The sequence below is a fragment of the Oncorhynchus tshawytscha genome, unplaced genomic scaffold (assembly GCF_018296145.1).
Source record: "Oncorhynchus tshawytscha isolate Ot180627B unplaced genomic scaffold, Otsh_v2.0 Un_scaffold_7382_pilon_pilon, whole genome shotgun sequence".
NCBI classification, from domain to species: domain Eukaryota; kingdom Metazoa; phylum Chordata; class Actinopteri; order Salmoniformes; family Salmonidae; genus Oncorhynchus; species Oncorhynchus tshawytscha.
The window spans coordinates 110,333-133,206 of NW_024609501.1; the positions used below are offsets into that span (position 1 = coordinate 110,333).

The following is a 22,874-nucleotide window of genomic DNA, read 5'->3' on the forward strand; positions in this document are numbered from 1 at the left end:
CTACAGTAAATATAGTTACAGCAAATTTAGTTACAGTACATATAGTTACAGTAAATGCTACAATAAATATAGTTACAGTAAATGCTACAGTACATATAGTTACAGTAAATGCTACAATAAATATAGTTACAGTAAATGCTACAGTACATATAGTTACAGTAAATGCTACAATAAATATAGTTACAGTAAATGCTACAGTACATATAGTTACAGTAAATGCTATATATGACCAGGCCTGTGCTCAAATACTATTTGAAATCTGTTGGTAGGGGCAAGGGGCAATTTGGGATTCACCATCTCTGTCTGTCTGTCTGTCTGTCTGTCTGTCTGTCTGTCTGTCTGTCTGTCTGTCTGTCTGTCTGTCTGTCTGTCTAGCTGTCTGTCTAGCTGTCTGTCTAGCTGTCTGTCTAGCTGTCTGTCTCTGTCTGTCTGTCTGTCTGTCTGTCTGTCTGTCTGTCTGTCTGTGATTCTCTCTTTGTTTGTCAATCTCACTCTCTATTTCTACCTCTCTTGGTCAATAACTCTAGCCAGTGTTCCAGACATCTGATTTGAACGGTTAATCTGATTTAAGATGTAACGTTGCCTGCGCACTGTGGAGCAAGACAGTCCTTATTTGGCCGAAGGTGAAAGGTCATATGACAGTCAAAAGTATTTCTATGACATTATTATTATAAATATTATGATTATTATTATTATATGACATGTTGCCTTATGTTACATTTTTACATATTTGTTTACAAGATTCTGAAAGTCTTTGCATTATTTTGAATGTTTGAAAAAAGTTATTTTGTATTTTCCATTTCTACACAATGCAGTAAAAACAGTAAAATTTCCTTCAATGCCAACTGGTAGTTTCCAGTATCCCTTTACTGAACAACTAAATAATTAACTCATTCATTAGTTAATCATGTGTCTAAGTCTCTCAAAAGTAGAGGAGGCTTCAGTGGAAGTTTAACAAAGACATGTAAATGTAAGAATGCTGAATGTCTTTCTTTATTAATGTTGGCAGAAGCTGCACGCATGGAGTCTGTTACACAGGGTACTACAAGTCTATTGACTTACATCTTAATATCTGTGTCCTGATGTCAGAATGTAACAATAACAGCATGGAGTCTGTTACACTACTACAAGTCTATTGACTTACATCTTAATATCTGTGTCCTGATGTCAGAATGTAACAATAACAGCATGGAGTCTGTTACACTACTACAAGTCTATTGACTTACATCTTAATATCTGTGTTCTGATGTCAGAATGTAACAATAACAGCATGGAGTCTGTTACACAGGGTACTACAAGTCTATTGACTTACATCTTAATATCTGTGTCCTGATGTCAGAATGTAACAATAACAGCATGGAGTCTGTTACACAGGGTACTACAAGTCTATTGACTTACATCTTAATATCTGTGTTCTGATGTCAGAATGTAACAATAACAGCATGGAGTCTGTTACACAGGGTACTACAAGTCTATTGACTTACATCTTAATATCTGTGTTCTGATGTCAGAATGTAACAATAACAGCATGGAGTCTGTTACACTACTACAAGTCTATTGACTTACATCTTAATATCTGTGTTCTGATGTCAGAATGTAACAATAACAGCATGGAGTCTGTTACAGTACTACAAGTCTATTGACTTACATCTTAATATCTGTGTTCTGATGTCAGAATGTAACAATAACAGCATGGAGTCTGTTACACAGGGTACTACAAGTCTATGGACTTACATCTTAATATCTGTGTCCTGATGTCAGAATGTAACAATAACAGCATGGAGTCTGTTACATCTTAATACATGGGTACTACAAGTCTATACAAGGACTTACATCTTAATATCTGTGTCCTGATGTCAGAATGTAACAATAACAGCATGGAGTCTGTTACACTATTGACTTTACTACTACAAGTCTATTGACTTACATCTTAATATCTGTGTCCTGATGTCAGAATGTAACAATAACAGCATGGAGTCTGTTACGCAGGGTACTACAAGTCTATTGACTTACATCTTAATATCTGTGTCCTGATGTCAGAATGTAACAATAACAGCATGGAGTCTGTTACACAGGGTACTACAAGTCTATGGACTTACATCTTAATATCTGTGTCCTGATGTCAGAATGTAACAATAACAGCATGGAGTCTGTTACACTACTACAAGTCTATGGACTTACATCTTAATATCTGTGTCCTGATGTCAGAATGTAACAATAACAGCATGGAGTCTGTTACACTACTACAAGTCTATTGACTTACATCTTAATATCTGTGTCCTGATGTCAGAATGTAACAATAACAGCATGGAGTCTGTTACACAGGGTACTACAAGTCTATGGACTTACATCTTAATATCTGTGTCCTGATGTCAGAATGTAACAAGAATGTAACAACAACAGCATGGAGTCTGTTACACAGGGTACTACAAGTCTATGGACTTACATCTTAATATCTGTGTCCTGATGTCAGAATGTAACAATAACAGCATGGAGTCTGTTTACTAGGGTACTACAAGTCTATGGACTTACATCTTAATATCTGTGTTCTGATGTCAGAATGTAACAATAACAGCATGGAGTCTGTTACACAGGGTACTACAAGTCTATTGACTTACATCTTAATATCTGTGTTCTGATGTCAGAATGTAACAATAACAGCATGGAGTCTGTTACACAGGGTACTACAAGTCTATGGACTTACATCTTAATATCTGTGTCCTGATGTCAGAATGTAACAATAACAGCATGGAGTCTGTTACACAGGGTACTACAAGTCTATGGACTTACATCTTAATATCTGTGTTCTGATGTCAGAATGTAACAATAACAGCATGGAGTCTGTTACACAGGGTACTACAAGTCTATGGACTTACATCTTAATATCTGTGTCCTGATGTCAGAATGTAACAATAACAGCATGGAGTCTGTTACACAGGGTACTACAAGTCTATTGACTTACATCTTAATATCTGTGTTCTGATGTCAGAATGTAACAATAACAGCATGGAGTCTGTTACACAGGGTACTACAAGTCTATTGACTTACATCTTAATATCTGTGTCCTGATGTCAGAATGTAACAATAACAGCATGGAGTCTGTTACACAGGGTACTACAAGTCTATGGACTTACATCTTAATATCTGTGTCCTGATGTCAGAATGTAACAATAACAGCATGGAGTCTGTTACACAGGGTACTACAAGTCTATGGACTTACATCTTAATATCTGTGTCCTGATGTCAGAATGTAACAATAACAGCATGGAGTCTGTTACACTACTACAAGTCTATTGACTTACATCTTAATATCTGTGTCCTGATGTCAGAATGTAACAATAACAGCATGGAGTCTGTTACACAGGGTACTACAAGTCTATTGACTTACATCTTAATATCTGTGTCCTGATGTCAGAATGTAACAATAACAGCATGGAGTCTGTTACACAGGGTACTACAAGTCTATGGACTTACATCTTAATATCTGTGTCCTGATGTCAGAATGTAACAATAACAGCATGGAGTCTGTTACACAGGGTACTACAAGTCTATTGACTTACATCTTAATATCTGTGTTCTGATGTCAGAATGTAACAATAACAGCATGGAGTCTGTTACACAGGGTACTACAAGTCTATTGACTTACATCTTAATATCTGTGTTCTGATGTCAGAATGTAACAATAACAGCATGTCTGTTAACAAGTCTATGAACATCTTAATATCATGTCCTGAGTCTGTTACACAGGGTACTACAAGTCTATTGACTTACATCTTAATATCTGTGTTCTGATGTCAGAATGTAACAATAACAGCATGGAGTCTGTTACACAGGGTACTACAAGTCTATTGACTTACATCTTAATATCTGTGTTCTGATGTCAGAATGTAACAATAACAGCATGGAGTCTGTTACACAGGGTACTACAAGTCTATTGACTTACATCTTAATATCTGTGTTCTGATGTCAGAATGTAACAATAACAGCATGGAGTCTGTTACACAGGGTACTACAAGTCTATTGACTTACATCTTAATATCTGTGTCCTGATGTCAGAATGTAACAATAACAGCATGGAGTCTGTTACACTACTACAAGTCTATTGACTTACATCTTAATATCTGTGTTCTGATGTCAGAATGTAACAATAACAGTGACCCACTAACTGATTAAAATATAACTAACAGACATTGAAAATATATTTGTATAACAAAATATATTTGTTAAAAAAAAGTTTAAGAAAGCAGAGGTAGACTTGTTTGATTTAAACATCTTCATGGAAAATGAACCGATGAATGTATCTCTCAAAAAGATATGGACCACGCACATGACTCAATCGTTTGCTGTATTCACACAATATAAGTTTACCCTGGATGTACAATTTAGAGTGGAATGAACTTGTATACTAATATGAGGTTAACATTTCCCATGTTGACATAACTTACTTTTAAGGCAGTGGTTTATAACATTTGACAGTGTTGGTATTGATAGAAGCTGTAGACAGAGGCACCATCTAGATGACAGATTTCAATAAATGCAAGATGTCATATTAAGAACTTAAATCTCAATGCAAATAGGTACGGATATATTACCGATCTGTTTCTCCAAGTACGGCAAAGTAGTAGAATCATTATCTGATTCCTAACAGGGGCTTGATCTGTATTTACACTAAAGCACAGTTCAGATATCTTAGATATGTTGCACTTTTCAGTTTGAAAACAACTTTGCACCACAGGTCTTTGACTGTGTTTCTATTTTTCACTTCCTCAATTTTAAATTTCTCATAAGGAGGGATCAAAACCTCTGCCTCAAGTGACCCCATGATCGTATATTTTTCCACAGAGGCATGTTTCAATTTCAAAACAATTTTCAGTTCCAGATTCTGCAGCAAAAGTCTGAGAAGTAGAGGTTGAGAGAAATTTGCCAAATCTAATTTCTTGATTTAATTGACCCTTGTAAACACGTTTGGTTCCACGGTATACGGTTTTCAAACATTCATTGGGATGATTTTTGTCTTCCAGAATACGTATGGCATCAGACAGCAGGAAATGCCATGCATAGAACTCAAAGGTTTTTGCTTTGGATTTATCTTTTCCCACACAAACTGCATCATTCAGTGTTTTGTAAAATATACCAGAGTACAACTTGATTGCAACAATATGTTCAACTGTAAGTTCCCCATCAGATTCTTTGTCAGTAGCATCATAATGGTCTGTCCAACGAGTTCCAAAGTCGTCCGTATTGGCTGTAATCTCATCACTCAGGTACACCTTCACCTTAGTCAACATCGCTGGAACACAGCCCTTGTATGCATCATCGACAGATGAACGTGCCATGTCCAGAACGGTGTCAGGCCTCACCTTGGAGAGGAGGAAAAGGATTTAGCTTTTTCACCTTTTTAGGATTTAAAATTCATTTTAAACATTAAGTTAAGGTATGTGACACGTGCGCACAAACAAACATACCATTCCACTGACCATACTGAAGGTCAATGAGAAAACAGCCCACACTACAAACTTCACCATCTTCACTGCAATCTAGAGTAGACTCAAAGGTGATCCTAGTTATTATCAGGTTACAGCTCTCTGGTGCTTGTGGCTGTGATGTTACCAAGTTGTCTTCACTTTGGTACGCCTCCCTCCCTCCGGACAGTCATTTATCCTGTATCTGCTATTTTCATAGCTAAAATGCCACTTCAGTACAGGTCTCATTCATACAATACAAACTCGTGATGGTCTCCCATTGGCTGTTTTTACTAGTTAGTTTGGAATCTGTTGATCTTATTCCTCTGCCCTTTTTTGGAAATGGATCATTGCCCAAGGAAGATGAAAACAGACATTTACATGCCACTTGACATCATGTTTTACTCATTAACTCTATACTGAGTAGGACAAGTTTCATACTGTATTGTAGCTGAGCTTCTACTGTTGTCAGTACACAATGTGTGTTTTAGCTCGTTGCCTCTAAATGAACAAAACAGCATAACATATCTTTTAAATCTTGTTTTGAGTGCTGGCACATTAATCTTATGTTTTAACTTACATTGCTGCTAGACACTCACCTATGCCCAATTACAAAAAGTAATGTATGAACAACTAATTGTAACTCTAATGTCCCTAGGCGATGTTTAACTGGGGTATCTTCTCTCTAACTCACTCATGACCATGATCCCCTTCACACTACTTGAACAATTTCAGGCTTATTCACTATTTAAACCCTAAAATCTCATAGGATGCATTTGCTCTACGGTTTACATTTGCTCTCCAGGACCAGGTGAGGTGACCACTGAGAGGTAGCTAAAAATAGTTGGTCTGTTTAATGCATGAAATGCCTCCCCCTGCTGGTAGTTGTGGAGAATGCACAATGTAATCATTTGTCGAAGGTGGTCTTTGAATACCATTGAACTGCTTTAATCATGCTCAATGATGCTTTATTGATGCTACAGGGCAAGTGCTGAAAATGTATGATGAAAACATATTAACTCTAAATTACACCACATTAGATAATACATTTTTCCATATAGGCACAGTTACAGTTAATGCTGCAGTAAATATAGTTACAGTAAATGCTACAGTAAATATAGTTACAGTAAATATAGTTACAGTTAATGCTACAGTAAATATAGTTACAGTAAATGCTACAGTAACTATAGATACAGTAAATGCAATATATGACCAGACCTGGGTTCAAATACTATTTGAAATCTTTCAAGTACTTTGAGCGTTTTATTTAACCTGCCTGGAGTGCCAGATGGGCAGAGTTTGCACTTTGGGGACTGTTCTATTGGTTCCATTGCAACAGACAAGCTAAATTAAGCGCAGCTAAAGTATTTGAAAATGTTTCAAATAGTATTTGAACCCAAGTGTGTATTTAAACTGTCATGAAGTTGTTGGTAGCAGGATTTCTATATTAGATTTCTCCCTGTGTGGGCATTACATTATGGAGCAAAGGACCTGGCAGAAGAAGAACAATGTGAACATACAGTATATAACACAGGTCTACAGTGATGGGGGAATCCACAGGGAACAACCCTGGCTGTTTCGTTTCACTCTCTGAATGAGAGAGAGCTTCATTGACTAACATACAGTATATAACACAGGTCTACAGTGATGGGGGAATCCACAGGGAACAACCCTGGCTGTTTAGTTTCACTCTCTGAATGAGAGAGAGCTTCATTGACTAACATACAGTATATAACACAGGTCTACAGTGATGGGGGAATCCACAGGGAACAACCCTGGCTGTTTCGTTTTACTCTCTGAATGAGAGAGAGCTTCATTGACTAACATACAGTATATAACACAGGTCTACAGTGATGGGGGAATCCACAGGGAACAACCCTGCTCATTTCGTTTCACTCTCTGAATGAGAGCGAGCTTCATTGACTAACATACAGTATATAACACAGGTCTACAGTGATGGGGGAATCCACAGGGAACAACCCTGGCCGTTTCGTTTCACTCTCTGAATGAGAGAGAGCTTCATTGACTAACATACAGTATATAACACAGGTCTACAGTGATGGGGGAATCCACAGGGAACAACCCTGGCTGTTTCGTTTCACTCTCTGAATGAGAGAGAGCTTCATTGACTAACATACAGTATATAACACAGGTCTACAGTGATGGGGGAATCCACAGGGAACAACCCTGGCCGTTTCGTTTCACTCTCTGAATGAGAGAGAGCTTCATTGACTAACATACAGTATATAACACAGGTCTACAGTGATGGGGGAATCCACAGGGAACAACCCTGGCTGTTTCGTTTCACTCTCTGAATGAGCTTCATTGACTAACATACAGTATATAACACAGGTCTACAGTGATGGGGGAATCCACAGGGAACAACCCTGGCCGTTTCGTTTCACTCTCTGAATGAGAGCGAGCTTCATTGACTAACATACAGTATATAACACAGGTCTACAGTGATGGGGGAATCCACAGGGAACAACCCTGGCCGTTTCGTTTCACTCTCTGAATGAGAGAGAGCTTCATTGACTAACATACAGTATATAACACAGGTCTACAGTGATGGGGGAATCCACAGGGAACAACCCTGGCCGTTTCGTTTCACTCTCTGAATGAGAGAGAGCTTCATTGACTAACATACAGTATATAACACAGGTCTACAGTGATGGGGGAATCCACAGGGAACAACCCTGGCCGTTTCGTTTCACTCTCTGAATGAGAGAGAGCTTCATTGACTAACATACAGTTCTACTGCTGTATTTTCCTATACAGCTTTACAATTCAGATTGTTTTGGAACCCGACACTCTCCAGTTTGAAGAGAGATTTACATTTTAGAACATTCTGGACTTTTTCCTTTTTGGTAATTTTGAACATCTCAACAGGTGGAATCAACACCTCCTCCTGTTCTCCCAACACTGGGTAGGACTTGAGATATGCTCCTGCACATGTCTTTATCTCAAAGCAGGACTTCTCTCCAAATGATTGACTAATTCTCTTGTCACGAGAGCTCGAGGCAAAGAAGCCGAATCTTATTTAACTTCACCTGCAAACTCCATGTTGGTTCTCCGGTATGTGGTGTGACAGCCCTGTTGGTTTTCTTTCAGGAGGCGAATGGCGTCAGTCAGCAGGAAATGAAGGGAGTGGAAGGGGAATGAGGTGGTGTACTCTGTTCTACTCGTCCGGACTGCTTGGTTGAACACTGGGTATAGTTTGACCTCCTATAGTTTGACCCCCTGAGTAAGCACAGATAGCCTTGATATGATCATGTGGAAGTTTGTCTTTAGAATTCTACTTGGACTTGTCCTTTTGCAATCGCTGTTACCCATATTTTGCACATCCTTCTGCCTTCACCCAGGCTTGTTTGAAGATCCCTACTTTGCTAATTTCATGTTCCAGATATTCTTTCTGCACCTTGTTGTACATTTGTTCAGTGCAGCTGTTATACATGTCGTCAACAGAGTCAGAGACCATGTCTAAGGGTATGCTGGAATTGAGCAGGCTGATGGAGAATAACCTTCAGAGAATATGGAGGGGAAAACATCCCAAAAAACAAGAGGAATTGTTTATGAAAATGTTAAACTGTAGCCACTTTGTTCACAGATGAACTATAGCACGACCATATGCTGGTAATACCCTTTCATATCACGGTTCTCATCTCAAAATCCTATAGTTCTACAGAACAAACAGAAGTTGACACTAGATTGTGGGCAATGCTGAAAAGGCCTATGTGCTAAAACACTTCCAGAAGTAATCTTCTAGTTCCATGTTCCAGATTGAGAGATCCTCTTACCATCGTAGAGTCCACACCCAGAGTCCAAGCATGGTAGAGACACAGCACAGCAAAGGTTAGGATGTTGTCTCTCCCCATGACTTCAACAGCACCTGTAGTAAAACAACATATAGGAAACCATACCAATCAGCATAACAATACAAAACATGATACAACATAGCTTTAATATCATTCCCTTTTAATAAATAAGAACATGGGACTAACTGCATTAGCACCATATAGGAGCTGACAGTAAATTCTAACATCCTGGCAATCATTATATTCATTATCAAAATAGCTTATAATGATCTGGTAGTTGAACTTACCAGACTGGAGCACGACAGAGGTTGTTTTGTATTGTTCAGCTTCAGGACTTGTGTTTTGCAGACTGTCTGATAAGATCTACTTAAACCTGGTGAGAGAAATGACTTTACAAACAGACATAACCACAAACCATATTCCCACACTGAAGCACCAAGATAATATGTGAACAAAGTCATGCAGACCTCTCTCAGTGATGTCATTACCAGTCACACAACCTGAGAGACTGTGACCATGACAACTGACTGACCACATGGTGCAGGGGTTGACTAGCTGTTTCCCTCTAACAGGTATCTTTTTCTGATATTTTCCCCTCAGAACCCAGACTAAAGTTTGAGACCCTCTTGAAGGTGTGAAATAGTCACTATCAGCCTGAGTTTAATGTAAACCACAACCACAATACAAACAACCTGACAAAGATAAATGTCATTCAGACTCCCAGATGTAACTATGCAGGTGTCATCATTACCGTATAAGATACTTATCATAATTTCCATCTCTCAGAGATATTCTGTTTTATAGTGGTGTCAAAACAACAGTTAGTGTCAAAGTAACGTGTGGATAGACATTAGATGTTATGACAGTTAACCTGTGGATAGACAGTAGATGTTATGGCAGTTAACCTGTGGATAGACAGTAGATGTTATGGCAGTTAACCTGTGGATAGACAGTAGATGTTATGACAGTTAACCTGTGGATAGACAGTAGATGTTATGACAGTTAACCTGTGGATAGACAGTAGATGTTATGACAGTTAACCTGTGGATAGACAGTAGATGTTATGACAGTTAACCTGTGGACAGTAGTTAACCTGTGGATAGATGTTATGCAGTTAACCTGTGGATAGACAGTAGATGTTATGGCAGTTAACCTGTGGATAGACAGTAGATGTTATGGCAGTTAACCTGTGGATAGACAGTAGATGTTATGACAGTTAACCTGTGGATAGACAGTAGATGTTATGACAGTTAACCTGTGGATAGACAGTAGATGTTATGGCAGTTAACCTTGGATAGACAGTAGAGTTATGGCAGTTAACCTGTGGATAGACAGTAGATGTTATGACAGTTAACCTGTGGATAGACAGTAGATGTTATGGCAGTTAACCTGTGGATAGACAGTAGATGTTATGACAGTTAACCTGTGGATAGACAGTAGATGTTATGGCAGTTAACCTGTGGATAGACAGTAGATGTTATGGCAGTTAACCTGTGGATAGACAGTAGATGTTATGGCAGTTAACCTGTGGATAGACAGTAGATGTTATGGCAGTTAACCTGTGGATAGACAGTAGATGTTATGGCAGTTAACCTGTGGATAGACAGTAGATGTTATGACAGTTAACCTGTGGATAGACAGTAGATGTTATGGCAGTTAACCTGTGGATAGACAGTAGATGTTATGGCAGTTAACCTGTGGATAGACAGTAGATGTTATGGCAGTTAACCTGTGGATAGACAGTAGATGTTATGGCAGTTAACCTGTGGATAGACAGTAGATGTTATGGACAGTTAACCTGTGGATAGACAGTAGATGTTATGCAGTTAACCTGTGGATAGACAGTAGATGTTATGACAGTTAACCTGTGGATAGACAGTAGATGTTATGACAGTTAACCTGTGGATAGACAGTAGATGTTATGGCAGTTAACCTGTGGATAGACAGTAGATGTTATGACAGTTAACCTGTGGATAGACAGTAGATGTTATGACAGTTATCCTGTGGATAGACAGTAGATGTTATGACAGTTAACCTGTGGATAGACAGTAGATGTTATGACAGTTATCCTGTGGATAGACAGTAGATGTTATGAAGTTAACCTGTGGATAGACAGTAGATGACAGTTAACCTGTGGATAGACAGTAGATGTTATGACAGTTAACCTGTGGATAGACAGTAGATGTTATGACAGTTAACAGTAGATGTTATGGCAGTTAACCTGTGGATAGACAGTAGATGTTATGGCAGTTAACCTGTGGATAGACAGTAGATGTTATGACAGTTAACCTGTAGATAGACAGTAGATGTTATGGCAGTTAACCTGTGGATAGACAGTAGATGTTATGGCAGTTAACCTGTGGATAGACAGTAGATGTTATGACAGTTAACCTGTGGATAGACAGTAGATGTTATGACAGTTAACCTGTGGATAGACAGTAGATGTTATGCAGTTAACCTGTGGATAGACAGTAGATGTTATGACAGTTAACCTGTGGATAGACAGTAGATGTTTATGGCAGTTAACCTGTGGATAGACAGTAGATGTTAACCTGTGATAGACAGTAGATGTTAACCTGTGGATAGACAGTAGATGTTATGGCAGTTAACCTGTGGATAGACAGTAGATGTTATGGCAGTTAACCTGTGGATAGACAGTAGATGTTATGGCAGTTAACCTGTGGATAGACAGTAGATGTTATGGCAGTTAACCTGTGGATAGACAGTAGATGTTATGACAGTTAACCTGTGGATAGACAGTAGATGTTATGGCAGTTAACCTGTGGATAGACAGTAGATGTTATGGCAGTTAACCTGTGGATAGACAGTAGATGTTATGACAGTTAACCTGTGGATAGACAGTAGATGTTATGACAGTTAACCTGTGGATAGACAGTAGATGTTATGACAGTTAACCTGTGGATAGACAGTAGACACAGTTAACCTGTGGATAGACATAGATGTTATGGCAGTTAACCTGTGGATAGACAGTAGATGTTATGGAAGTTAACCTGTGGATAGACAGTAGATGTTACACAGTTAACCTGTGGATAGACAGTAGATGTTATGGCAGTTAACCTGTGGATAGACAAAATGTTATGGCAGTTAACCTGTGGATAGACAGTAGATGTTATGGCAGTTAACCTGTGGATAGACAGTAGATGTTATGACAGTTAACCTGTGGATAGACAGATGTTATGGCAGTTAACCTGACTTTACAAACATGGATATTCCCAACCTGGATAGACAAGTTATGAACAGTTAACCTGTGGATAGACAGTGTTATGCAGTTAACCTGTGGATAGACAGTAGATGTCACAGTTAACCTGTGGATAGACAGTAGATGTTATGACAGTTAACCTGTGGATAGACAGTAGATGTTATGACAGTTAACCTGTGGATAGACAGTAGATGTTATGCAGTTAACCTGTGGATAGACAGTAGATGTTATGGCAGTTAACCTGTGGATAGACAGTAGATGTTATGGCAGTTAACCTGTGGATAGACAGTAGATGTTATGGCAGTTAACCTGTGGATAGACAGTAGATGTTATCAAAACCTGTGGATAGACAGTAGATGTTATGGCAGTTAACCTGTGGATAGACAGTAGATGTTATGGCAGTTAACCTGTGGATAGACAGTAGATGTTATATGGATAGACAGTAGAGTTAACCTGTGAAATAGACAGTAGATGTTATGGCAGTTAACCTGTGGATAGACAGTAGATGTTATGGCAGTTAACCTGTGGATAGACAGTAGTTAAAACAGTTAACCTGTGGATAGACAGTAGATGTTATGGCAGTTAACCTGTGGATAGACAGTAGATGTTATGACAGTTAACCTGTGGATAGACAGTAGATGTTATGGCAGTTAACCTGTGGATAGACAGTAGATGTTATGATGTTAACCTGTGGATAGACAGTAGATGTTATGATGTTAACCTGTGGATAGACAGTAGATGTTATGATGTTAACCTGTGGATAGACAGTAGATGTTATGAAGTTAACCTGTGGATAGACAGTAGATGTTATGATGTTAACCTGTGGATAGACAGTAGATGTTATGACAGTTAACCTGTGGATAGACAGTAGATGTTATGGCAGTTAACCTGTGGATAGACAGTAGATGTTATGGCAGTTAACCTGTGGATAGACAGTAGATGTTATGACAGTTAACCTGTGGATAGACAGTAGATGTTATGACAGTTAACCTGTGGATAGACAGTAGATGTTATGACAGTTAACCTGTGGATAGACAGTAGATGTTATGACAGTTAACCTGTGGATAGACAGTAGATGTTATGACAGTTAACCTGTGGATAGACAGTAGATGTTATGGCAGTTAACCTGTGGATAGACAGTAGATGTTATGATGTTAACCTGTGGATAGACAGTAGATGTTATGACAGTTAACCTGTGGATAGACAGTAGATGTTATGACAGTTAACCTGTGGATAGACAGTAGATGCTAACCTTATGATGCAGTTAACCTGTGGATAGACAGTAGATGTTATGACAGTTAACCTGTGGATGACATGTTATTTAACCTGTGGATAGACAGTAGATGTTATGGCAGTTAACCTGTGGATAGACAGTAGATGTTATGGCAGTTAACCTGTGGATAGACAGTAGATGTTATGGCAGTTAACCTGTGGATAGACAGTAGTTAACCTGTGGATAGACAGTAGATGTTATGGCAGTTAACCTGTGGATAGACAGTAGATGTTATGGCAGTTAACCTGTGGATAGACAGTAGATGTTATGGCAGTTAACCTGTGGATAGACAGTAGATGTTATGGCAGTTAACCTGTGGATAGACAGTAGATGTTATGGCAGTTAACCTGTGGATAGACAGTAGATGTTATGGCAGTTAACCTGTGGATAGACAGTAGATGTTATGACAGTTAACCTGTGGATAGACAGTAGATGTTATGGCAGTTAACCTGTGGATAGACAGTAGATGTTATGACAGTTAACCTGTGGATAGACAGTAGATGTTATGACAGTTAACCTGTGGATAGACAGTAGATGTTATGGCAGTTAACCTGTGGATAGACAGTAGATGTTATGCAGTTAACCTGTGGATAGACAGTAGATGTTATGGCAGTTAACCTGTGGATAGACAGTAGATGTTATGACAGTTAACCTGTGGATAGACAGTAGATGTTATGGCAGTTAACCTGTGGATAGACAGTAGATGTTATGGCAGTTAACCTGTGGATAGACAGTAGATGTTATGACCAGTTAACCTGTGGATAGACAGTAGATGTTATGACAGTTAACCTGTGGATAGACAGTAGATGTTATGACAGTTAACCTGTGGATAGACAGTAGATGTTATGGCAGTTAACCTGTGGATAGACAGTAGATGTTATGGCAGTTAACCTGATGTAGATGTTATGACAGTTAACCTGTGGATAGACAGTAGATGTTATGACAGTTAACCTGTGGATAGACAGTAGATGTTATGACAGTTAACCTGTGGATAGACAGTAGATGTTATGACAGTTAACCTGTGGATAGACAGTAGATGTTATGACAGTTAACCTGTGATAGACATAGACAGTAGATGTTATGACAGTTAACCTGTGGATAGACAGTAGATGTTATGACAGTTAACCTGTGGATAGACAGTAGATGTTATGACAGTTAACCTGTGGATAGACAGTAGATGTTATGACAGTTAACCTGTGGATAGACAGTAGATGTTATGGCAGTTAACCTGTGGATAGACAGTAGATGTTATGACAGTTAACCTGTGGATAGACAGTAGATGTTATGACAGTTAACCTGTGGATAGACAGTAGATGTTATGACAGTTAACCTGTGGATAGACAGTAGATGTTATGACAGTTAACCTGTGGATAGACAGTAGATGTTATGATAGTTAACCTGTGGATAGACAGTAGATGTTATGACAGTTAACCTGTGGATAGACAGTAGATGTTATGACAGTTAACCTGTGGATAGACAGTAGATGTTATGACAGTTAACCTGTGGATAGACAGTAGATGTTATGACAGTTAACCTGTGGATAGACAGTAGATGTTATGACAGTTAACTGCCACCCTATGGACTCTGTTGTCTCTGCCAGTCAACAAGATGGCTGCTGCAAGATTCCTTCATAACCAAGTCCCGCCCCCTCTCTCTCCTCCAACCCCACTCATGATGTTGGCCACGTTCCAGGCTGACTACATTGAAGTCACCTGCCAGATCTCACAACTCCTCGATTGTATCATATACATCATATGGTATAGAAATCTGATGCCCATTTGTTGCTGCGTGCAACTCAACTCCAATATAGTCGGCCAGGAACGAGACATCTCTCCTCGTTGTGGTTGACAGATTGAACAGTACTGAGCTCTGACCTCACAGATACAGGAAACTACTAACCCTGCTGCTGCTCTACTTCCCTTTGACAGAAACTGTTTCCTCTCTCTCTGGTTTTCTAGCCTATTTGTTCATGTTTGGCCCCAAGTCTATTTCAAAGCCATGACTAAGTGTTACTTCTCTGTGAAACTATGTCTATAACTATGACTCATTTTAAAGTCAACAATAGGTTTTCTATATTGTCCTACCTGCATGAAAGTGGAATGACAGTGTTGATCTGTTTAGCCACATAGCTTTTAACGTTAGTTGCTAAGGGGTGCAACTGCTGCTGATTACCATTTTAAACCAATCAGAGAACAACCTGAGAACTAGTGGAGTTGCTTTTTAATGAGATGTAATATATATCTTCTGTAGATTTACACCAGATTTACACATGGTGGGTAAAGAGGACAGAAGATATAATATTGCTCAATGCTTTTCTTTGCTGGTTTTAAGTTCTAGTGCACATGACTACAATTCAGAACTTACGACCAGAGATGTCATGCCCATAGGGGAAACAGGGGCATGTGTCACCTCACATTTGTCCTTTAAAAAAAATACATACAGTACATTTGGAAAGTATTCAGACCCCTTGACTTTTTCCACATTATGTTACGTTACAGCCTTATTCTAAAATGGATTAAAAATATATATATTCCTCGTCAATCTACACACTATACCCCATACGGACAAACAAAAAATGGGGTTTTGAAAATTTTGCAAATATATGAAAAATAACTGAAATATCACATTGACATGAGTATTCAGACCTTTTACTCAGTACTTTGTTGAAGCACCTTTGGCAGCGATTACAGCCTCGAGTCGTTTTGGTTAGGATGCTACAAGCTTGGCACACCTGTATTTGGGGAGTTTCTCCCATTCTTCTCTGCAGATCCTCTCAAGCTCTGACAGGTTGGATGGGGAGCGTCACTCCACAGATATTTTCAGGTCTCTCCAGAGATGTTAGATCGGGTTCAAGTCGGGGCTCTGGCTGGCCCCGACAGAGACAGGTCCCGAAGCCACTCCTGCATTGTCTTGGCTGTGTGCTTAGTGTCATTGTCCTGTTGGAAGATTAACCTTCACTCCAGTATGAGGCCCTAAGCACTCAGGAGCAGGTTTTCATCAAGGATCTCTCTGTTGCTCCGTTCAGGTTTCCCTCAATACTGACTAGTCTCCCAGTCCCTGCCCCTGAAAAATATCTCCACAGCATGATGCTGCCACCACCATGCTTCACCGTAGGGGTGGTGCCAGGTTTCCTCCAGACGTGACGGTTGGCATTCAAGCCAAAGAGTTCAATCTTGGTTTCATCATGACAGAGAATCTTGTTTCGCATTGTCTGAGAGTCCTTTAGGTGCCTTTTGGCAAACTCCAAGCGGGCTGTCATGTGCCTTTTACTGAGGAGTGACTTCCATCTGGCCTGACTGGTGGAGTGCTGAAGAGATGGTTGTGCTTCTGGAAGGTTCTCCCATCTCCACAGAGGAACTCTAGAGCTCTGTCAGAGTGACCATCGGGTTCTTGGTCACCTCCCTGACCAAGGCCCTTCTCCTCGATTGCTCAGTTTGGCTAGGCAACTCGCTCTAGGAAGAATCCTGGTGGTTCTAAACTTATATGATGGACGCCACTGTGTTCTTGGGGACATTCAATGGTCCAGACATTGTTTGGTACCCTTCCCCAGATCTGTGCCTCAGCACAATCCTGTCTTGGAGCTCTACGGACAATTCCTTCAACCTCGTGGCTTGGTTTTTGCTATGACATGCACTGTCAACTGAGGGGCCTTATATAGACAGGTGTGTGCCTTTCTAAATCATGTCCAATCAATTGAATTTACCACAGGAGGACTCCAATCAATTGAATTTACCACAGGTGGACTCCAATTAAGTTGTAGAAACACCTCAAGGATGATCAATGGAAACAGGATGCACCAGAGCTCAATTTCGAGTCTCAAAGAAGGGGTCTGAATACTTAGTTAAATAAGGTATTTCAGTTTTTTACTTGTAATACATTTGCAACCATTTCTAAAAACCTGTTTTCTCTTTGTCATTATGGAGCATTGTGTGTAGATTGATGAGGATTTAAAAAAAAAAACTTTACAATAAGGTTGTATCGTAACAAAATGATGAAGAAGTCAAGGGTCTGAATACTTCGCGAAGGCACTGTATATATTTGTTTTTTCTCTCTGTAAAACTATTAGTTAATGGCTGCAGCCTGTTTTCAATATAATTGGTCTGGAATGAGACCATTCTCTCCTCGTTGTTGTTGATAGATTGAGTGGTATTAAGCTCTGACCTCACAGACATAGGAAACTACTAACCCTGCTACTGTTCCCCCCTCCCCTCCCTCCCTCCCTCCCTACCTCCTTCACTCCCTACAATTAATTTCAAAGCCATGACTCAGTGTCATTACTTTGTACATCTACTGTACGTTGAATAATGGGTGAAGAACGACCACGTTATCAACTATCTCACTCAGATGGGATGAATGAAGCTTCAGGTTATCTTTGGCTATATCTTTATTTAAATCGGAGTATCTTTGTAGCCCATTGTAATTATAACCTGAGAACAAACACATTTTCTTCAAGTGAGATGAAATTCATCTCTTTATAATGGATGTGTAGGTAGTGGATAAATAGGACAGGAGATGTAATATTGCTGAATGCTTTTCATTATAGGTTTTTAGCAAAAGCTGCAGTGCACATGACAACAAATGCCAATTCACTGGCAGAAGAAAGGTTAACAGTCTAAGCAAACAATGTGGGAAACATTTACAACAAGACAGATCTGAAAGTTGGAAAAGCTCCACTAATGTTTTTGTATTTCCTGTATTTGTGGGAGGGAGCGACGGTGGATGGGGAAGCCAGGTGTTGCACTAAAAACTGCATTTCATATTTGACTGAAAGCAGAACAGCTGTGTTGCTGTTTTGATTTTACTCTCCTTGGAGTGGTCCAACCATCTGGCATTTCAGGACACTTTTTCCTTTCTTAGTACTCTGCAGTTTGTAGACGACGTCACACCAGAGGTCTTTCTTGTCTTTTCTCTTCAGCACCTCTGTAATTCTGAACACCTCGTAGGGAGGAATCAGCACCTCCTTCTCATGAGCCATCTGAGATGCGTACTCCCCCAGCGGGGCACCAAAGTAGGTGGTGATCTCAAAACAGGAGCGATTTCCAAAGCGTTCACCAGCGATTTTCTTGTCTAAAGAGCTCGAGGTGAACTGTCCAAATCGCATTTCAGTATTTCGGACTCCGTGGAAAGACGCGTTGGTTCCTCGGAAGGTTTGGAAACGCTTATTTTTCTTGTTCAGGATTCGTAAAGCATTGGTCAGAAGGAAGTGCAGGGAGTGGTACTGGAATGTTGTGCTGTAGCTCTTCTTTTGGGTACGAGTGGCCTCGTTGAATGACTTGAACATTTGGGAGTATTCAGTCACATACACCTGGATTGCCAGGGAATAGATTTTAGACAGTGCTCTTTTCTGTTTCGGTTTGTAACGGGCCTCAGCATCGGTCCAAGCCTGGTTGAAATCTTTGTTTTTTAGTCTCTCCGTTTTCAGGTAATAGTCATGCACCTTCCTGAACATCTTATCCTCACAGCCCTTGTAGGAGTCATCAACAGAGTCTGGAGCCATGTTTAAAGGGATGTTGGATTTTAGACCATGCAGAGGGAGACTGACCTTTAGTGAAAGGAAGAGAGAAAAATAGACAAACAGGTATGACACAAGAAAATGCAAATAAAATGATGATGAGAGACAAAATGTAAGGCTGGCCATCAGTCATAATGTCATCACAAACTTTGTCCATACTAAACTTGTGCCTGTTATTTTGATAATTGAATCGCTCTCTCGCTCGTATTCAAATGCACTCAAAATAGTGTTCTATCTTACCATCTTTGTATCCACACCCGGAGTCCAAACATGGAAGACACACAGCACAGCAAAGGTTAGGATGTTGTCTCTCTCCATGACTTCAACAGCACCTGTAGTAAAACAACATGTATAGGAGACCAAAAACAATCAGCATAACAGTACCCAACATACAACATAGCGTTGATATGATCAACTATTTAAACATTGATAGGAGTCACTGCAATGCCACCATTCAATGAAGCCGTATCATGCAGAGATTACAATGAGGTTTACGGTATCTGATAGCTGGACTTACCAGACTGGAGCACGATAGAGGTTGTTTTGTATTGTTCAGCTTCAGGATGTGTTTTTGCAGACGGTCTGCCAAGATCTACTTATACCTGGTCAGAGATCTGACTTTACAAGCAGACATGACCACAAATCCTGTTCCCACACTGAAGCACCAAGCGAATACGTGAACAAAGTCATGCAGATCTTCATGTCTGCACACGTACACATGCATGAGGACGTACACAGCTCTACCTTGGTTCACCACTGGCCCATTTTCAACTAAAAGTGACGCTTCTGAGAAAGGGTTAACGTTCCCCCTTTCTGTCTTTCTGACGCTCCCCTCGACCCCAAGTCTACCACTGCACCGTGTGGTCAGTTGTCATGGTCACAGTCTGTCAGGTTGTGTGACTGGTAATGACATCACTGGATGAGTTCCATACATTTCTCAGTAACACATAGGATTTCCATCTCTTAGAGATATTCTGTATTATAGTGGTGTCAAAACAACAGTTATAGTGTCAAAGTAACCTGTGGATAGACAGTAGATGTTATGACAATTAACCTGTGGAAAGACAGTGGATTTTATGACAGTTAATCTGTGGAAAGACAGTAGATTTTATGACAATTAAACTGTGGATAAAAAGTTGATGTTATGACAGTTAACATCTACTGTCTATCCACAGGTTATGACAGTTAGCCTGTGGATAGACAGTAGATGTTATGACAGTTAACTGCCACCCTTTTGGCCACGTTCCAGGCTGACTACATTGAAGTCACCTGCCAGATCTCACATCTCCTGGATTACTGTTTAACATATCAGTTAACCACATCATATGGTATAGCGATTTGATGCTCACTTGTCGTAGCGTCAAACTCAACAGCAATATAGTTGGCCTGGAACGAGACCGTTCTCTCCTTGTTGTGGTTGATAGATTCAGCATTACTGAGCTCTGACATCAGACACAGGAAACTACTAACCCTGACAGTGTTGATCAGATTAGCCACAGAGCTTTTAGCTTCCTATTTGAGACGTTAGTTGCTAAGTGGTGCTACTGCTGCTGCTTACAATTTTAAACCAATCAGAGAACAACCTGAGAACTAGTGGAGTTGCTTTTTAATGAGATGTAATATATATCTTCTGTAGATTTACACCAGATTTACACATGGTGGGTAAAGAGGACAGGAGATGTAATATATATCTTCTGTAGATTTACACCAGATTTACACATGGTGGGTAAAGAGGACAGGAGATGTAATATATATCTTCTGTAGATTTACACCAGATTTACACATTTAACCATATCTTCAGATTTACACCAGAGCTTTTACACATGGTGGGTAAAGAGGACAGGATATGTAATATATATCTTCTGTAGATTTACACCAGATTTACACATGGTGGGTAAAGAGGGAGATGTAATATATATCTTCTGATTTACACCAGATTTACACATTTACACCAGATTTTAGATTTACCACATGGTGGGTAAAGAGGACAGGAGATGTAATATATATCTTCTGTAGATTTACACCAGATTTACACATGGTGGGTAAAGAGGACAGGAGATGTAATATATATCTTCTGTAGATTTACACCAGATTTACACATGGTGGGTAAAGAGGACAGGAGATGTAATATATATCTTCTGTAGATTTACACCAGATTTACACATGGTGGGTAAAGAGGACAGGAGATGTAATATATATCTTCTGTAGATTTACACCAGATTTACACATGGTGGGTAAAGAGGACAGGAGAGGTAATATATATCTTCTGTAGATTTACACCAGATTTACACATGGTGGGTAAAGAGGACAGGAGATGTAATATATATCTTCTGTAGATTTACACCAGATTTACACATGGTGGGTAAAGAGGACAGGATATGTAATATATATCTTCTGTAGATTTACACCAGATTTACACATGGTGGGTAAAGAGGACAGGATATGTAATATTACCCAATGCTTTTCTTTATTGTTTTTTTACACACATTCTAGTGCACATGACAACAAAACAGAACGTACCATCAGAAGCGTCATGGGGCACGTGCATCCTCACATTCATCCTGTAAAAAAATATAGATATACAGTACCAGTCAAAAATTTGGGTACACCTACTCTTTATTTTTTACTATTTTCTACATTGACGAATAATGGTGAAGATATCAACACTACGAAATAACACGTAATCATGTACATGTAGTAACAAAAAAAAGTGTTTAAACAAATCTAAATATATTTTAAATTTGAGATTCTTCAAAGAAGCCAACCTTTGCCTTGATGACAGCTTTGCACACTCATGTGTGTATGTATGGTCAAAAGACTATACCTCTCCCACGTCTAGCTAGGACTCCCTCCCACCTGAAGGCCCAACTTCCTGCCTTCCTGCCTTTATCCCATCACTAACACACTTACCACAGTACGATGAATAGGCAACAGGGGGAGCCAAAAACTAAGGTGCACTAATAACAAGGGAATATATCTCAATCAGGTAATCACATAAATCAATAGGGTACGTACCTAATATTTCATCACATACATTCATATTTCATACATACACATATATATATATATATATATACTGCTAAAAAAATAAAGGGAACACTAAAATAACACATCCTAGATCTGAATGAATGAAATAATCTTATTAAATACTTTTTTCTTCACATAGTTGAATGTGCTGACAACAAAATCACACAAAAATTATCAATGGAAATCAAATTTATCAACCCATGGAGGTCTAGATTTGGAGTCACACTCAAAATCAAAGTGGAAAACCACACTACAGGCTGATCCAACTTTGATGTAATGTCCTTAAAACAAGTCAAAATGAGGCTCAGTAGTGTGTGTGGCCTCCACGTGCCTGTATGACCTCCCTACAACGCCTGGGCATGCTCTTGATGAGGTGGCGGATGGTCTCCTGAGGGATCTCCTCCCAGACTTGGACTAAAGCATCCGCCAACACCTGGACAGTTTGTGATGCAACATGGCGTTGGTGGATGGAGCGAGACATGATGTCCCAGATGTGCTCAATTGGAATCAGGTCTGGGGAACGGGCGGGCCAGTCCATAGCATCAATGCCTTCCTCTTGCAGGAA

At 39.5% G+C, this 22,874-nt stretch overlaps 1 protein-coding gene and 1 pseudogene across 1 annotated transcript; both read right to left on the reverse strand.

Annotated features, from left to right (window-relative positions):
* Positions 1-7,787: 7,787 nt before the first annotated feature.
* On the reverse strand, positions 7,788-10,178 carry LOC112241408 (annotated as a pseudogene).
* Positions 10,179-18,136: 7,958 nt separating this feature from the next.
* On the reverse strand, positions 18,137-19,954 carry LOC112241407 (ecto-ADP-ribosyltransferase 5). The gene is made up of 3 exons (XM_024409506.2): positions 19,800-19,954; positions 19,523-19,614; positions 18,137-19,312 (listed from the first exon to the last, which is right to left on the reverse strand). The coding sequence occupies exons 2-3, from the start codon at positions 19,598-19,600 to the stop codon at positions 18,569-18,571; spliced, it is 822 nt and encodes a 273-aa protein (XP_024265274.2). The 5' UTR covers positions 19,601-19,614; positions 19,800-19,954; the 3' UTR covers positions 18,137-18,568.
* Between the last annotated feature and the right edge of the window lie 2,920 nt (positions 19,955-22,874).

Bases quoted from the DNA above. Each gene is read 5' to 3' on its own strand.
- LOC112241407 (XM_024409506.2), bottom strand. From the start codon at position 19,600: ATGGAGAGAGACAACATCCTAACCTTTGCTGTGCTGTGTGTCTTCCAT. The intron at 19,313-19,522 runs GTAAGATAGAAC...CTTTCACTAAAG, and splicing joins CGGGTGTGGATACAAAGATG to GTCAGTCTCCCTCTGCATGG.